The sequence below is a fragment of the Pseudochaenichthys georgianus genome, chromosome 22 (assembly GCF_902827115.2).
Source record: "Pseudochaenichthys georgianus chromosome 22, fPseGeo1.2, whole genome shotgun sequence".
Taxonomy (NCBI): Eukaryota; Metazoa; Chordata; class Actinopteri; order Perciformes; family Channichthyidae; genus Pseudochaenichthys; species Pseudochaenichthys georgianus.
In genome coordinates, this window is record NC_047524.1 from 18,291,387 (window position 1) to 18,309,664 (window position 18,278).

Genomic DNA, 18,278 nt, shown 5'->3' on the forward strand with positions numbered 1-18,278 from the left:
AAACAATGATCACGGTTAACATTAAGCGTTGTAGAAAAGACACAGTAAATACATTATATACATGAACACTGCTGGTTTAAAGAGTCCCAGTTTCATATCGCTGTGTTCCTCTTGTCCGGTCGCTCCTTCGGGGAGGCTGCGAGCTCCCGCTGCCGGTCACCCTCCTCCTCGTACCCCCGCTTCATGAGGCCCGTCACAAACTGGAACAGGGTCTGGAGAACACATTGAACTGGGTCAGGGTCCCCTTGGGTACATGGGGGACATTCACATTTTTGAATGCAGATAACTACTGTTCATCACAATGCTGTATATGTATTTATTTTCAGCCATCAAAACCCATTTTCTCTGTGTTGAAACAGTGCTGTAAGATACTGCTGGAGTGGAGGATGAGGTTTGCTTGAAGATATATGTAGCTCAGTTATGTAATCATTCTTTATTTATCATAAGATGTTGGCTGTTAACATGCAAAATGTTTAAGTTAGGCTTTTTCTTAAACAAAGCATGGAAGAGGAGGGGGAAAACTACTAGGATAAACTTAAAGCATGAGGAAGTTTTAGATATTGTCACTACAGTATGTTATTTTAACGTATATGGAACCAAACATAATGCTGTAATTGATGATTTGCATATGAAATACATTTGTTCAATATTTGCTAAATATTGGTATTTCGTCCTAAGTGGGAAAAGACAAATCCATCCAGCCAAAAAAAAGCCAAATATTAAATGTAATTACCATAACCAACTTCAACCTCTAGAGGGCACTAGAAGCCATTAATTAAAGCAGAACGATTTACAGAATGTACCCTTCTCTTGCGTTTCGGGTCAAAAGTGACCGGATGACTTTTCTTTTAATCATAAATATTGTGTTTTTCATCCAATTGCCTCAATACCTTATGTTATCCTCCACACTAGGCCTCTGAATCACACTTGATGATCACCACTTGCATTGAATTTTGAGCGATTTATTCAGGCCCGGTTCCAGAACAAAATGACTCCGGGTGCATCTGAGATTAGAGAGGGTGCAGTGGTAAAGTGCTATTTTTATAAGTGGGGAGTGGACCTAACACCCTCTAGGTGGGTCCTCACCTCCTCTAGGAGGGTTCTCACCTCCTCTAGGAGGGTTCTCGCCTCCTCTAGGTCCTCGCCTCCTCTAGGGGGTCCGGAAGATCTTTTTTTACCATTGGGATCGCCGGTGTCACCAGAAGCGATCGGACAATCGGGAGTGTTGTTCAATTTGTGTGTTGTGGACATGTGTGCGTGCATGAAAATGTAAGTGCATATATTCTTGCCTAGTTTTTGTTATTGGTGGTTTAATGTTCATATACAGAGCTTACTCTGCAATAGACGGCAGTTAGCAATAGCCGCTAACTTTGTCATGCTGACTATGGGACAGCACGAGGTGCGGCCGCACCAGGCACGCTCCCTCATATTGCATAATGAACGCCAAGTTGATGCAGGGGCCAATGTATGCAGTGTTCTTTATATTGTAGTCATTAAGAGACATCTATATATGACATCTTCATTGTGTGCATTCCTGTATGTTGTTCATGCGTGATTGTTTGTAATAGTTTACTTTATGTAATGTGTCACTTCAATCGCCATTCTGTTGCGGCCTTTGGCCAATAGAGGGCAGCATAGGCCTGCTAATTGTGCCATTTCTTTGTCTGCCTGGTTTGCTGTGTAACGGTGTCACTAGTCATTGTCCCTCTGTATTACATGTTTGTTCATACCTGTTTATCTTTATTTTACAGATACCACACCCATTCACACACCCATCCAACTACCATTGCATGTAAAATGTACTACCCTGGAAATCAATAAAGTAGTTACACTGGAACAGCCTGTGGAAACCCATTCTTCCTTGCACGTTCGTCGCCAACACCTTGTGACAGAGGACAGGAAAATCTAGCTGCAGCACGACCTGTATACTTTTGCACGCCGTGTTCCCAACAAATGGTCCTTCGAGCCGGATTGTGTTGACAACTTTTCCTAATGGCGACATCACGACATCATGATGAGGAAGAGGAGCGAGGTGCTCGTCCTAGACTGACACCCAGGATCCCGGGACATCTAGAGGACTATGTTCTGTCTCATCCACCCCGACGGCTTGTTCCCCCTACGTCAGAGTACATACAAAGTAGCTACGTTGACTATCAACCAGGGTTGAACTATCAAACATCCTCACCAGAACGACGCTGGATTGAAATGAGAGAAGACCATGAAACGGACAGATTACGCCGAATGGAACGGTGTGTATGGGATGTACAGCAGCAGGTCAGGATGTTACAGAGCACACTACAGATGTCGTTGGAGCCCGGTAGGGGTACGCCACATGTTCACCAGCTTACGCCTGGACGTGCTGTTGGTTCGCCTCCCCTCTATTCAGACACCAAACGACCTGCAAACAACATTGATGAAGGCCGTATGGATATGCCTCCACCTACATCACCTACCTCGATGCAGTCATTACCTGCTGTGTTCCACACATTGCCTCCAAATGTACAGCCCTTCTCTTTCCAGCCACCTCGTCAGCAACAAGCATCCCTCCTCAGTCTATCACAAGCTCCAGTCCAACTGCCTCCTGGGTTTGTTTCCCCAGGACATCAAGTCCCCTCTCCTCAAATGCATGTCTCAGCTATGCATCCCCCTCTGGTGCCACGGCCTGGATCTGCTCCAGCTGGCCTATCATATCCACCTTTTCTACAGCAACAGCAGTACAGGGAGCAGCAGCCTCCAGCACATTCAACTGCATGGCCATCACCTACGTCTCCTGTTGTTTGGCAACCTGCTCCTACTCAGGCACATCCAAATCCTATACAGGACCCACAGCGCGGGCCTGCCATGATTCCCAGCATAAACTCACTTCCTTTGGGGCAGCCTCCTGTTCTCCAATCACAGCATCCCACTCAGGCGGCTGGCCAACAGTATGCGTTTCCACACTCAGCTCTCCATACGCATCTGCCTGACTCTATTAGCTATCCAAACTCTTTTCTCCAGCCAGTTCATAATAATGTGCATATGCACACTCAGTCCCAGCCTGCGTCACATATGCCAAACTTGATGGAGATGGCCATATCTTCCTCATATGGTATTCCGCGGCCCAAGCTAATCAGTTTCACGACTGGGAAAGAGAGTGATTTCCTGCTGCTGAAGAAAGGGCTAGATGGGGTATTAGGTCCACACTATCACCTGTCTGAAGACTATAAATTACAAGTGCTGTTCGATCATCTCAAATTCCCCAGCGCTTTCCAAATAGCCAAGAGGTATGTCCATGACCCCATGCCATACACCAAGGCCATGCAGGCGCTGCAGCAGCGCTATGGACAGCCCAGACAATTAGTGCAAGGTGAAATAAACACCATCCTTAATGCGCCTGCTGTGAAATATGGAGATGCAGGGAGCTTTGAGGACTTTGCTCTGTCAGTAAATAGCCTTGTTGGTCTGCTTAACAGCCTGGATGGAGCAGTTAAAAGTGAACTCTTGTGTGGCTCTCATGTGGATAGACTGCTTGCTAAACTCCCATCCTCATACAGGGACAGCTTTGCAGAGTATTGTTTAACAAAAGGCATTCTGCAGAGTGGCACTACTAACACCTACACACTCCCTGATCTTGCTGTGTGGTTAGAGAGGAAATCACAAGCAATCCAGATATCCAGGCGAGCCACCGAGAGCTACACGGCGGACACGCCACATTCAGAGCACAAGGAGCAGAAACCGTTCAAGCCCTCAAAACCTCAATCTTCAGTTTATTATGGCACTGATCGAGTCCCAGATAAGCGCTTTACTGACTCTAACACATCTTCTTCTGGGAAGAAAGAGACAACTAAAGGCAAGAAAGGGGAAAGTTTCAATCCCTTTTGTCCCTTCTGCAGTAGTACAGAGCACTATCTGAGCTCATGCCCGGACTTCAGCAAGCTGACAACCACACAAATAACAGCATGGATAAAAGACAATAAAATATGCTGGAAGTGTGGCAGGGGGCATCAACCTGACAACTGCACTCTGAAGAAACCTTGTGCCACCTCTGGTGTGGAGTGCACCAGCTGGGCATAAGCTGGGCGTAACTCTACGTCCGACGTAGAACCGAAGGTTAAGACCAAACTAAAGTTATGACTAGTGCACCACTTAGACTTAAGCCCTGTATGCGTTGGGCCCGGGTGTAACTTTTACGCCTAGTATGGAGCAGGCGTAAATCGGAAAGACAGACTAGTATCCATAGTAACGTAAAACAGGCAAGAAGTATATTAACGATGGCAGGGCGTCTTGTTTACATGTTTAACAATGAAAGGGCATTAAGAAGAGAAAGAGTTGTCCGTGATCGAACAAACCCACTGGACATCTATTCAGACAGTGAACTGATAGAGAGGTTTCGTTTCGGCAGACAAGCCCTTCTTGATTTAATCGAGGAGATCTCCCCTCAACTCCAGCACGGATCAGATCGAAACGCTGCGCTCTCCCCAACCTTGCAGGTGCTGATTGCGCTCAGATTCTACGCGAACGGGGCCTTTCAAAAATACTGTGGGAGACATGATTAATGTTCATCGCACAACTGCATGTCGAGCTATAAGAGAAGTTTCATTGGCCCTCCAGCACCGATTTCTTTCTCCGTCAGTTCCCGCTGTAGCTCTGACAAATCCCTCTTTCTCTTTCGGGGTGTGGCCATTTGGGATTCCCCTTGAGTCATCGCTGACGCTGTGGGTGTGGGAATTCCCTCTTCTCTGCGGTCCTCTGAGTCTGTAAAATGGCGTTGCTTGGCAACAATTACTGTTTCGCGTGTATTCACGTGGACACGCATCTTAAGACCAGGCGCAGCTACGCCCGAGACTAGTCAGGCTTGGTGCACTCGGTGTAAATTCGAATCACTACGTCGGACGTAGCTAAGCCCGACGTTAGAGTTAAGCCCTACTTTTTTACGCCCATCTGGTGCACTCCACTCCTGGTGATCAGCATTTGCAGATTCTGCACGAGTCTATATCCAGCACAAATAAAAGTGTCCTTGCAGTGAGTACAGTATCCAGCGCCATTCACTTGGATCAAGTCACACACTCTGGCCGAGTGATGTTAAAGGTGGTGCCAGTGAAACTCCACAGTAAAGGCAAAACACTATCCACACATGCTATCCTGAATGATGGGTCCGAAAGAACCATCATTCTCCAATCTGCAGTGCACTACCTGCAACTGGACGGGGCAGAAGAGTCCCTCAAACTTCACACTATCAGGCAGGAAGTGTCTGAGCTGCAGGGAGCCTCTGTGTCCTTTGATGTCTCAGCACCAGGATGCCCTCAGGTGAGACATTACATCAGCCATGCCTTCACTGCTAAAGAGCTAGACCTTGTTAAGCAAACCTGCCCAATGGATCTTCTATAGCAGAAGTATGCCCACCTTGGAAATATTACAGTTAAAGCATTCAAAGGTGTACAACCTATGCTTCTGATAGGCTCAGACAACCCACAGCTTATCACTCCAACATCGCCTATCAGGATGGGGCCCCTAGGCAGCCCTGTCGCTGTAAAAACAAAGCTTGGTTGGGCTATACAGGGACCAGCTACTTTCCTCCATCAGCCCGCTGAAGCCACCTGTCTTCACACCTCATCATTCCCTCTTCCTTCTCAAGACCTGCGACACAGCGTTGAAAGACCATGGCAGCTAGATGTACTGCCATTTGGGCCTGAAAGAGAAGTCACTCGATCTAAGGAGCTGACACAGGCAGAGAAATGGAGATATGTGCCCACAAAACATAATCCTGCAGATGATCTGACCCGGGGAAAGACACTCTCTGCACCGAGTCAGTGGAACCAAGGCCCTGACTTCCTCAAACAGGCACCGGAATGTTGGCCTATTCAGCCTTCACAGAGAACAAGTGATGAAAGTGAGTTAAAGAAGTCTGCATTCTGTGCTCACGTTGCCGTCAACATTTCCCCTCTGCCAATCACTGCACTACCCCAGACGTGGGCAGAATTGGGGCAGACCACATACCAGTCTGAACACGGAGCCAATGGCCCATCCATGTCAGCCTCACAGCGCTTAGACACCGAAGTTCAACTCCTGAGACAAGCACAGCTTGACAGCTTTCCGGAAGAGGTAAATTATCTACAAACCGGGAAGGAAGTGAGGACAAGCAGCAAGCTGAGTAACCTGTCACCAGAATATGACGCCGGTCTGAGTCTCATCAGAGTAGGCGGACGTCTTCGCAGGGCAGAAAATCTAGCAGCTGACACTCTCCACCCCATCTTGCTGTCACCTGATCATCCTACCACCCAGCTCATCATAAAGGATTATGACCACCGCCTACTGCATCCGGGCCCAGAGCGCGTCTTTGCAGAGCTGCAACGGATGTACCGGATACTGAAAGGCAGACAGGCTGTTCGTAAACATCAACATCACTGCCTGGAATGCAGAAAATGGCGTGGAAACCCTGTCGTCCCTAAAATGGCTGACCTTCCAGCCGCCAGGCTGCGTCTGCACCAGCCGCTATTCTGGCCTACGGGTGTTGACTGTTTCGGGCCTTTTAGCATCAAAATAGGCAGACGACAGGAAAAACGCTGGGGCATTATCCTCAAATGCCTCACTACCAGATGTGTTCACCTGGACCTGCTGGCCAGCATGGACACAGACTCTTTCCTTATGGCCCTGCGTCGCTTCATTTCACGACGAGGAAAGCCCATTGAAATAATAAGTGACCAAGGTACAAACTTCAGAGGTGGAAACCGGGAGCTGCAAGAGGCTTTTGCTGCTCTGGAACCGTCTCTGCAAGAACAACTGAGTGAAGTATCACTTTCCGCTTCAATCCCCCACTATCTCCACACTTCGGTGGCACCTGGGAGCGTGAGATTCGATCCGTCAAAGCTGCACTCCAGGTGATCCTAAAGGGTCAGATCGTGTCAGAGGAAGTGCTCCTCACCGTCCTCATCAAGGTGGAGGGAATCTTTAATTCAAAGGCACTCGGCTACGTAACATCTGACATCGCAGACGAGGATCCCATTACTCCAAATCTGCTGCTCATGGGGCGGCGAGATGCCTCTCTCCCTCAGGCAACATATGGCCCAGGAGAGCTCCTCGGCCAACGTAAATGGAGACACAGCCAAGTCATCGCAGATCAGTTTTGGACTCAGTTCACACAGCGTTACCTCCCAAGCCTGCAGCAGCGTCAGAAATGGCAGCAGTCCGCTCCAGATTTATCTGTGGGACAAGTGGTAATGGTTGTAGATGCACAACTTCCACATGCTCTTTGGCCTGTAGGCAGGGTTAAACAGGTGATGCCGAACCCTGATGGAAGGATCAGGGTGGCAGACGTGTCTATAGGAAAGCACACCTATCGTCGTTCGGTCGCTAAGCTCATCATACTGCTGGAGATGCCTGCTGAGGATAATACATCGTAGTCACAGGGATTTTTAATGTGCTGCACACATTAGGGGGCGGCTGTATAAAACTCCCCCATTACTTGGACTATTCTTTGCACCCCCTTGCATAAGCCCGAATGGTTTCAACCACATTGCAGCACTAACGTGCACTTGTTGTCATAACGAGATCGCCAGGACACCAGTAGCGATCGGACAATCGGGAGTGTTGTTCAATTTGTGTGTTGTGGACATTAAAGCAAACAGATATTGTTCTAAACTGTATTAAAGTAAACAGGTATTATCTTGAACTGTATTGAAGTGAACATGTATTATTTGGGACTGTTTTAAAGTAATCCTATATATATATATATAAACCTTGTTACTACACTCATGACCCAGATACCCTGCCACACACACATACACCTCCTCTCATCAGCACACACACACATACACTTCCTCTCACCAGCACACACACATACACTCACTGACCCAGATATCAGCACACACACAGGTTCTTTTCTAGGTTATTTCTGGGGCCAATATAATCTTAAGCACCAATATATCTGTGTACAATGTTTGATACCAATATATCTGTGTACAATGTTTGATTGTTTGGGAAAGAATAGTTTGTGTGAAACCTTCCTTGGGAAATTAAAGGAGTGGAGTCCGGTGGAAGATAAGAAGTGACTCTTCACCCCAAATATGTCCATATATACTGTTGTTTATTCATGCAAAAATGCCCCCTGTTTCTGACTGGCTGGTCCCGATATCTGTATCGCACGGCAGTAGAGCAGGGAGCCCGGAGTGCTCTGTTACAGGGCACTCTGTATTTCGTATTGTGTCTTTTTACCATTAAAATCAGATTATTTTTATAATTTTTATGCCGGTGTTTTGAACTCCTTCTCTTATTAATCTGACCAGGCTCATCTAACGGACGGCGCGGAGCAGAGGTGGGCTTTAAGCCACCACTACTGTGTTTGCTCCTACAATTCGTGTGCGTGCATGAAAATGTAAGTGCATATATTCTTGCCTAGTTTTTGTTATTGGTGGTTTAATGTTCATATACAGAGCTTACTCTGCAATAGACGGCAGTTAGCAGTAGCCGCTAACTTTGTCATGCTGACTATGGGACAGCACGAGGTGCGGCCGCACCAGACACGCTCCCTCACATTGCATAATGAACGCCAAGTTGATGCAGGGGCCAATGTATGCAGTGTTCTTTATATTGTAGTCATTATAGAGACATCTCTATATGACATCTTCATTGTGTGCATTCCTGTATGTTGTTCATGCGTGATTGTTTGTAATAGTTCATTACTTTATGTAATAACGTGTCACTTCAATCGCCATTCTGTTGCGGCCTTTGGCCAATAGAGGGCAGCATAGGCCTGCTAATTGTGCCATTTATTTGTCTGCCTGGTTTGCTGTGTAACGGTGTCACTAGTCATTGTCCCTCTGTATTACATGTTTGTTCATACCGGTTTATCTTTATTTTACAGATACCACACCCATTCACACACCCATCCAACTACTATTGCATGTAAAATGTACTACCCTGGAAATCAATAAAGTAGTTGAACTGGAACAGCCTGTGGAAACCCATTCTTCCTTGCATGCCAACACCTTCTGACAGAGGACAGGAACATCTAGCTGCAGCACGACCTGTATACTTTTGCACGCCGTGTTCCCAACTCTAACTAAAGCATTTCCATCTCCAGTAAACACAGCATAGATGGCAAGCATTTTTATAATATATAGTAATGTGAAATAAGCACTATCTTTGAACTTACTGCAAAAAATAATATGAAATTCACCCCTGGTGTCATTCTGTCTGTCATCCCTTGATTCTACTTGCTTTGACTGTTCAAATGAGATGTCAACCATCAAAATTGGATAAGGGGTTCCAGAGATATCACTGTGCAAAACACACCGGTCAATTTTGACCGAAAATAGCATGGTATGACAAGAGAAGGATTAAATTAAATGTTGTTAAATTTTATTTTGAAATATAACTTTAAGCTTCAAACAGACTGTTTTTAATAAAATGTCACCAAATTGCACATTCAAAATTGTTTTTATGGATATGTGTTATATAAGGAAACATTTCTTAAACATATTTAATGTATCCAAGCCTACAGTATGCGTGCAGATCGCTCTGCAGTAAAGACAGATGCATCTAGCACAGCAACATCTCTGTATTAATTACACTAGGGCTCTTGAAGTGACATACCATGATGTGACAGGGCCATGTCCCATTTTCTCAATATGCTCATGTATGGTTCAGTGACATGTAAGTCCTCATTAGGCTGGTGTTGCACTGGGTTCCATCTTGACATGTTACATGGAGTATTAAAGACAAACCTGAAGCTGACATGCTGATTGCACACATTCAGCCTATTTCACCAGGCGTTTACCCAGAAGGAGTCTCTGATTAAAACTACACAGAGACACACTCCTCACCTTCCAGGCCTCCTCCAGCTCAGACGTACACTTCTCCTTCAGGATGGGCCGCACTGCGCAGATGAATTCAGCTCCGACGTACTGGAAAAATAATTATGACAGATACTTACTGATGTGCTTAGGGCATAGTAACAATATCCATTAAGTGTGTCACTCCAAGAGTGTTTCCATTAAGCAGTTGTGATTAACATCTACAGTATCAGTGGAAATTAAAATATCTGAAGTCATCTTAAAAAAAGCAGCAAAACTGTTAAGTAATCACTGTTTGGGATCTCTTACACTGTAGTACTTGGGAGGGGCGTTGTAGTGATAATGGCTTTTCCCCAGCTCCAGAGCCAGAGCTTCCAGTCTCTCCAGCTGGTCCAGTCTCGCCACACTTTTCTCGATAAAAGACATCACCCTGAAAGAGATGGAGAAAGAAAAGAGGGGAATTAGAGGCTATCACCGGGTACTTCTCCACCGGCAGTGGCTCAGTCAGTAGGAGCCTGGACTGTGAGCCGTAGGGTTGCCGGTTCAAGTCCCCGACCAGACCTAAAATATGGAGTGTGGACTGCTACTTGGAGAGGTCCCAGTTCACCTCCTGCCCTGCCGTGGTGCCCTTGAGCAAGGCACCGGACAACCCCCCACTCCCATTGCTCCCCGGGCGTTGACAATAGCTGCCCACTGCTCCTGGTACTAGACTCCTGGTTCTAGGATGGGTACACATTTCACTGTGTGCTCTGCATGTGTGACCATTAAAGAGCACTGAGGATAAGTGTCACACTCTTCTGCCTTAAAAAGCTGCATGGTGACATTTACTGGTAACACAATTGAATTTGTATCTTAATGATGCAGCATTACATTACACAATATTTTTCCCCCCAGAAGAAGACAATAATTCTCCCCCTGCACAAAACCCTACAAGATGGATTCTCTTTGTTGCTCTGGCAGGTGTGTGTGCCATCACTGCAGCCTGTGTGTGTGACAGTTTTGGTGATGAATGGAACAAAGGCTTAGAGTAGGGTCCGCTCTCTCTTCCCTCCGTATTTGTATTGCCGTCTGTATTCCTCTCTAATTTGTTCTAATGTCCCTGTGTGCCGTTGAAGGGCCATTTGGCCTTATCCCTGAATTTGAGAGCAGCCGGTTCACACTGGGATGCGTTGTGCTATACTGCCACGCTCGCCTCTGTACCTTCAGGTCCTCAGGCGGTAATTGGCTGCTTTGACCTCGTGTATAAAGAAAGGCAGAGAGCCCTGGTGCACCCTGGGAGAGTGGCTACAAGCTGTGTCTGAGCAGAGGAAAGCTGTTATATCATTATATACGACTACCTGAGGCGTGCTGCTTTATATTACGGCACTGTGCCGTGTGCAACATGGTATTATTATCATGTATTGTTAAAAGGAACAGTATTGTGATATTCTATGTTTTTCCCATAAAATACCAACACATTGACCGTGTGTTCCAGTAGAGCCTGCAGTCAAAGCCCTTGGTGTGATGTACCCGCGTTGTTGTCCAATCACTATCAGAAACATCCATGAGCCACACTGCTGGGGTACGTTCTTCCAATAACACTTATATTGCCGCTGCAGTTTTACATTTTGGTCAGTGGCACATACACTGCTCTATGTGTCTGGGAGAAAAGTATCCATGTACTTGTAATTAGGAGGAAAATACAATTAGTAGACTATAATTTGACATGCTTGACCTTTTACCTTGACATTTTTATGACGGGTTGATTCTAACATTTATTTTCTTTTTCTAATGACATACTGTAATACAATGTTATTATGGCATTCAGCATTCATAGTATATAATAATGTTTAACATGACACCTTATTTTACATTTTTATGGCAAAATCTATACAATTATTTGTCTTTTAAATGTGTTAGCCATACTCCTGTAGAACTGTATTATTACTATAGTATGGCATGCTATGCTAAAGGACGATGAATATGATCATTTACAGACTTAAATGGAATCATTTGTGATGAATTCATTAATCAAGATATCTTAATTGAAAATCACCAGAAAACGCTTACTCAAAATCTGTTTGAAATATTTGTCAGGGAATATCCTTTAAAGATTGCAGTTTAGTCTTTACATTACAACCAGAAAACATGCTGTATCCTGATCATTATTGTTATTCAGATATGAAAAGCCCTAGCAGATGTGGGTCATATTACCCTGACCCTGTGCTGTCCTCTGATTGGCTGGAGTGTTCTGTGATTCAGAGCTGGTCACTGACCTCAGGCCGTGCGCCCTCAGCTCCCGGCTGGTCCGCAGCCTCTCCAGGTCCTCCACGTCTCGGAACAGGAAGAAGACGTCCTTGCATTCGGGATGGGTCTCAAACAACCTGTTGCCAAGACAACCACAGTGCAAGCCTGTCATAATCATTCCCAAAATGAAAACACTACACCACCGTTGTGTTTCCCAGCTAATCTGACATGACCCCAAGAGTCTAACAACTGTGAAGTCCAGCTCATCAACGACTGGAGGTGCCCCCCCCCCCCCCCCTGCAGCCGTTCTGTCACTGTGGATTCATGTCTGACTGTCTTTCTGTTCTCACTCTGTCCTACACTTCAGTCACACCCAGCAACTGCAATCAGTGACAGGCCATGGTGGGTCTTTAAACCAGGTAATGTATACATGAAGCTCAGTGATGAGTCCCCCCGCCCCTTCAGAGCCGGGGCGGGGTTCCGGTTAAATGAAGACACTGATGCTGATAGAGTTGTGCTCTTCTGATTACCCCTCAATCCTTTTCTTTAACCAGACAGTTTAATCACGCTGCCTCCAATCAGAGCGACTCCCAGTCTCCAGCTGAGCGACCTGCCATCACTCACGCTGCCAGGATACACAGCTCCTCGTCTCGCTGTAAGGTGGTGTTGTGCTTGCAGTGAGAACCAAGGGTTATATGTAAGTTCTCTTTCAGTATGACAATGGTGCAAAGAATACAGAATAGAAAACCTTCTTTCTATTGGAATATAGTACACATCTTTTGTTTTTAATGAATATTCTTTTATAGAAATGTGCCTGTATTTAATTAACAAATCTTGGTTTTTTTATAGCCATTATGTCAAGTTACCAAGTCACACCAAATCAATACAACATTGTAAACTACACTAGAAAAGCAGGAAACGGAATGTTTTATAGAATGTTGTGTTTGTTCTTTAGTCTACTTTCTTTGTCGAAACAATGCTTCATTGGAGTGGACTCATTAGGTCACATGACTTAGAAGCATATTCAAAAATAAATGAGACTTTTCAATAAAGAAACTGCTGATTTTCGTGCCAATATTCATATAAAATACATACAACGAGTGTACTGGTCCAGCAGAGTCATAAGGTCATATCATATAAAAAGCTATTGATTAATTTCAAGGGTTTTCAATTGAATAAATGTTGACTTTTTTTCATCAAGATATTCGTATGAGTATAAGAAGACCTGAAATCTACCACAGTTATACAATGCTGTATTGATTTGGAGTCACTGAGTCATAGGAAATGGAAGCTAGGGAAAACTGAAAAGAAGTACAAATCCATTCATGACACATCAGTAATCAATATGCCACGTAAGATACATTTGTTATATGTTACATACATGTATATACAGCTTTCATTAATATGTATACGTTAGCATGAAGGTATCGAAAATAAAATGCGTATTTATCAAACAGTGGAATGGATGAATAAAAAAAAGACTTGGATGCCTATATCCTAAAACTCAGACAGAAGCTTATTCTGTGGCCGACTACCTGAGGCGTGCTGCTGCACTACTAAAAAGGAAAAACAACATGTTTCTAAACCTGGCACACAGAACAAAGTCCTCATGAATAAATACATTAGATGTCTAAATCATGTCCCCCCCCCCCCCTTTGATATATTGATTGATGAATAGAGAGAGATGGGTTGAAAGGGGACGGTCTCTCTAATGGTTGCTGAGGAAAACACGAGATCTGCACACGTTGACGAGCAGATTAGAATACAGACAGCTCTGTTGAAATGCAATACATTGACAAGATAAGACGTGAGGGATTGTTCAGGCCATCTTGACATCTTTACGTTTTATTATGCGCTACCATATTCTCATGTCTGCCTGTTTTAATGATGTGTCATCCCATAGTTTAAAGTGTTTTTAAATAATAATGCAACTACAGCTCTGGTTTAGATATATCTTTTCTACAAACTACTGACATGTTTACCAATACACCAAATTAATTTAGATCACGCTAAGTAAAAAGATGTTCAATAAGTTAAAACATTTATATTGGGTTTTAAAATGAAATTTAAGGTTTGAAAACACTGCGTATTTTTTTGGTTATTTCGCTCAGTTGTGATTTGCCGCCAATGATTGCTCTAAATAAATGAACTACTTTCAATTTGGAAGACATGTTGTCGGCATAAAATAAAGCAAAACGTTTATTATAATCAATAACACACATGTAAATGGCAAAACCAGATAAATTGAACATTTCCGCAGTAGTCTCTTCATTTCTCCCAGAGCTGTATGTATTGAGAATACACATTTGATGGAATAAATGTGTACAATGTTTGCACTCTGGTATAAGACGCTTTGCAAATGTTCCTGTCCAAGCTTTACGTATTAGAGTAAAAATGGGCTCTTCTTAATTTTCACTGCCAGAAATGTGTTTGTCTTGTTGCATGCAGTGACCATGCAGACAATGTAGCCATACAGCTCAAGTGGAATTTTAATTGGCACTGTTTAGAGGTTGTATAACTACTGTGGCATTCTTGAATAGATCCAGGCCTTTGGAGTATCTTATTTTGTTTAAATTGGACTTCCACTTGCCAAATCAGATACATGCCAGCAAGAGCAGAATGAAAACAGGTTTTTCCTATTTATTTTTTCAATGTAATAATTACTGATCAGTCATTATACAAGCCCTGACAACCCTGAGACCCCTAAGAGGCCCCTGATTTTCCCGGCTTTTCATGCTGAGATCAAGCTCTTCAACAGTTGAGGTCACTCGGGGGACACAGGGTCATTTACTGGGCTTCTAGCCATGTGCCCTCCAGTCTTTTTACTGTAGATGCTGCAGCCTGAATGTCCGGCACTCTTATCACCATACACTTTCATTTGGTTTGCATCCCTGCCAAAGGCCAAATATGTTTTTCCCGGACGCTAGTCATCATCCTAATTGATCAAATGCATTTTCCTGATGGCTAATACCTTTAATTGTATAGCACTATTGCAGGCCGTTGGCGGGTGTTATTATGTAATGTTATTAAGATGTGATAGGAGGTGATAAGGGTTGGAGGAGGAGGGGGATTCTGCTCTGAGCTCTAAATGAAAGCTGTGTGGGTCAGAGGGCAGAGGGGAGGGATGTTGGATGTTCACTTTACAGCTCGTATGAAAAGGTCAGGCATCGTGTCATCCTCACAGCGGATCAGTAGACCCTCTGCACACCTCCTCATCTCTTAGGTCAGAACACAGTTAGGGGTTTCACTGAGCTGTCTAATAATAGTCAATGGCTATTCTGATTATTTAAACACACATAATATGGAAATGTCATTTTTTTTAAAAGTTGTTTTTCTTTGGAAAATCCATAATTTACCCATTACATTTAACAAACTATAATATTCCCATTTTCAAGTGAAAAATAAAGGATATTAACCGCATTATAACAAAGGCTACTGATCTACTGATACTGAATGGCACCTTTACTTTCCTCTGAAATGCATTTATATGTACCGTAATCTTCCTATATAATGGGTCTGTGTTTATTTTCTTACTGTTTTATTTTTAAATGTTTAGACCATTAAGTAGTTAGGGTTAGTTATTTAGTTTTCAGGGTTTTTGGTTAGTGTGGGGTATGTTTCGGGGTTGTAATGTTTCTGTATAATACATGAACTCTCTCAATTTTAGATGTATTAATAACATGTCTCCATTGTGTCTTATGATTGTTCTTAAATACAATTAAATGAAACCATAATTTTTTAAAAACCATTTGACATGGGAAAAGTACAAACAAAGTTTAAGCATCCTACCTGACGAACATGATAATTCCAACTTTGGCTATATCGTCCCGGATAACTTTCCAGGACTCCTTGATCATATGAATCTGAGGCTCGCTGGGAGTCGCAGCAGCATCCTCTGTGGTCCTCTCTCCAAACTCTCCTTTAGCTTCCAGACCCGATATTGCGCAGCCCATACTTCATACGAAATTGACGTTTAATGATTTTGTGCCAACCAGTAACGAAAAATCTAAAGTGAATTGATTTTGTGCAAGAGGAAGTCTGATGATGGCACGACGGGTTTATATGCGCAACTCAAGACGCTTGTTGAACTACACGCCTCTTGTCGGTATCGCGGATGAGTATCAAGTCAGTAAACAGACAAGAGAAAGTGCACGTTCTGCTGAATAGTGCAAAAATAAAACACCCGTTAATGGGAACACATTGCTGTGAGTGCTGAGCAGTACTTGTGCTTTTATTTTGAAGGATGGCGGTGTTAACTTCCGGTGAGAGTCCGTCTGTTAATGGCGGGCTTGACGCAACTGTTGAACGCACAGATAATTCAACTGAGAGCCTGTTCCTCCATAACCTGAGGCACAAAGGCTGGGCTGTGTGCAGTCATTATATATTAAAAACACATAAGATAAATTAATAAAGACAAACTGTACATCACATGTGCCCTCTTTATCGTACTACCAGCCTTAAATCTGTCGTTTTAATAAGTAATTGACCCATGTCTTTTACATTGGCATCACCTCTTCATTTGTAGGTGCCATAGAGTTAGATTATAATGATTATAGTAAGAGACATCAAGTTAAAAATCATATTTAAAAGCAGATAAAGACAATGTTACTTTTTTTTTTTTAGGACCCAGAGACTCCAATCATTAATTAAATAAAAAAATGTTTGTCACAAATGCAAGATTTACTGCTGAGAGCACATTTTATTTAAACCTTGAAGTCAGTTCAGTTTAGTTTTGCGGCTTGAGATGTAATTCAGAATACAAAATCATGCAATAAAACACATTACTTGTACAATGGTCTTGACTCTCTTTGAATCCTGCAAAAAGTAGTGCTGTCGTGAGTCTGAATATGAAAGCACTCTTCATTTCTTTTAACCAGTGGACCACGGATGTTGTAGATCTAACAAGGCTCGGCAATGGTTTTCAAATGCATGACAGAGTAAAAGGAGACATTTGTGGACACTTACCATTTCTGTTTTTATTGAAAATATGGGAAACTTCAAGTATGAAACAATATATGTTCTGGAATGGAAAAGTAAAAAGGCTTGCTACGGGTCAGTATTTACATAAGGCTAATCTCTCAAAAATGTACAGTTTCATAAATAATATTAAAGAGGAAATATACAACTTATTGAGAAAAATAAAAGCTCCAGTGACACATTAAGTGAGAAGGGGTTAAGAAGCAGCTACAGTTAACGTAGAAGCAAGTTACTGCTGTGACATGCATTAAAGTGAAATGTAAAAAAAAAAACCTCTTTGGTTTTGTGCTCAAACCTTTTTGCTTCCCCTCAAACTCCAGCTGGCAGTCGACATCTTAAATGAAAATAGTGCCATGGTGCTTATAGCAACAATCACCAACAGTGGGAGGAAACCAAATGGATGCATATCATAAGAATAAAGTAGAACCTAATCTTCAATTTGATACTAGGGACTATATACACATTTTACATAAACTTCTGTTGTACAGTGCAAACAAATATCCAATGTACAAATATTGCAAAACTCCTATTTAAAGACAATTTGCATGCAACTTATTGGCCTCACCAAAGACCAATTATATCCCTTTGAGTTTCACTGGTGCAAACATCATCACCATGACCTATTGTGAAAACAATGTGCAGACAAGTTGCATTCTTTTGGGGGTAAAAAAGAAACAGGGCAGGAAGTGTCAGGCAGACGATGTTTTCACATGATAGTCCCTGATAATAAAAATGTTCAGAAATCGTATCTCATGAGCTGGTGTTCAAGCTCTGGAACTTCTCTCGTAAGCTTCTCACCAGATTACTTTCTGTAATTTTCCCTGAACCCGGCGCAGCAGACTTATTGGTACAGTCAGCTCCTCGTGGAGAACGCTGTCCCCATCTTTGCCTGTTTCTCTTTTTGTCAGAGACACCTGACTGACTGACAGGCAGGTCCTCACAGGGTCCTTAAGGTTCTGTACTTCATTGAGTGGAAGAGACCCTAACATGTGGTCTAAGGAGCTCCACCTGCACAGCAGGGGCTGGGTCCCAATCCTCCACAGCACAACTTTCTTTGTTTCCCCGATTCAGACTGTGGGCTGGGGGAGTCAGTCGGAGCGCCGTGGAGGTCAGAGGAGCTGCTGTACTTGTGTGAGGCAGCCATTGCACCGCTCTGTGCTGCACTCCAGCAGCCCGTTTGGGGCCGTGCAGCTACGGGTTACTCTGGAGGAGTGGGAGGGGTCTGTGTATTTGGTGCGCAGCTCCTGTACGTGAGGCCAATGGAAGGCCTCGGTCTCCGGGGCGGGCTCTGTGGGCTGGCTGCAG

General features: G+C 43.8%; 2 protein-coding genes across 2 annotated transcripts in view; both read right to left on the reverse strand.

Annotated features, from left to right (window-relative positions):
* Window positions 1–60: 60 nt before the first annotated feature.
* On the reverse strand, window positions 61–16,071 carry xgb (x globin). Its single transcript, XM_034112190.2, has 5 exons — window positions 15,786–16,071; window positions 12,026–12,133; window positions 10,080–10,200; window positions 9,801–9,881; window positions 61–212 (listed from the first exon to the last, which is right to left on the reverse strand). The coding sequence occupies exons 1-5, from the start codon at window positions 15,947–15,949 to the stop codon at window positions 93–95; spliced, it is 594 nt and encodes a 197-aa protein (XP_033968081.1). The 5' UTR covers window positions 15,950–16,071; the 3' UTR covers window positions 61–92.
* An 875-nt stretch (window positions 16,072–16,946) lies between these two features.
* The window catches only part of LOC117467677 (pleckstrin homology domain-containing family G member 3-like), a 33,811-nt gene continuing 32,479 nt past the window's right edge, over window positions 16,947–18,278 (reverse strand). Inside the window, 4 exon segments of the mRNA XM_034111481.2 lie at window positions 16,947–17,839; window positions 17,842–18,036; window positions 18,039–18,108; window positions 18,110–18,278. Coding sequence (XP_033967372.1) covers window positions 17,724–17,839; window positions 17,842–18,036; window positions 18,039–18,108; window positions 18,110–18,278 — 550 coding nt within the window. The 3' untranslated portion in view covers window positions 16,947–17,723.

Bases quoted from the DNA above. Each gene is read 5' to 3' on its own strand.
- xgb (XM_034112190.2), bottom strand. From the start codon at position 15,949: ATGGGCTGCGCAATATCGGGTCTGGAAGCTAAAGGAGAGTTTGGAGAG. The intron at 10,201-12,025 runs GTCAGTGACCAG...CATCTCTTTCAG, and splicing joins CTGAGGGCGCACGGCCTGAG to GGTGATGTCTTTTATCGAGA. The intron at 213-9,800 runs GTGAGGAGTGTG...TGTGTTCTCCAG, and splicing joins AGCTGGAGGAGGCCTGGAAG to ACCCTGTTCCAGTTTGTGAC.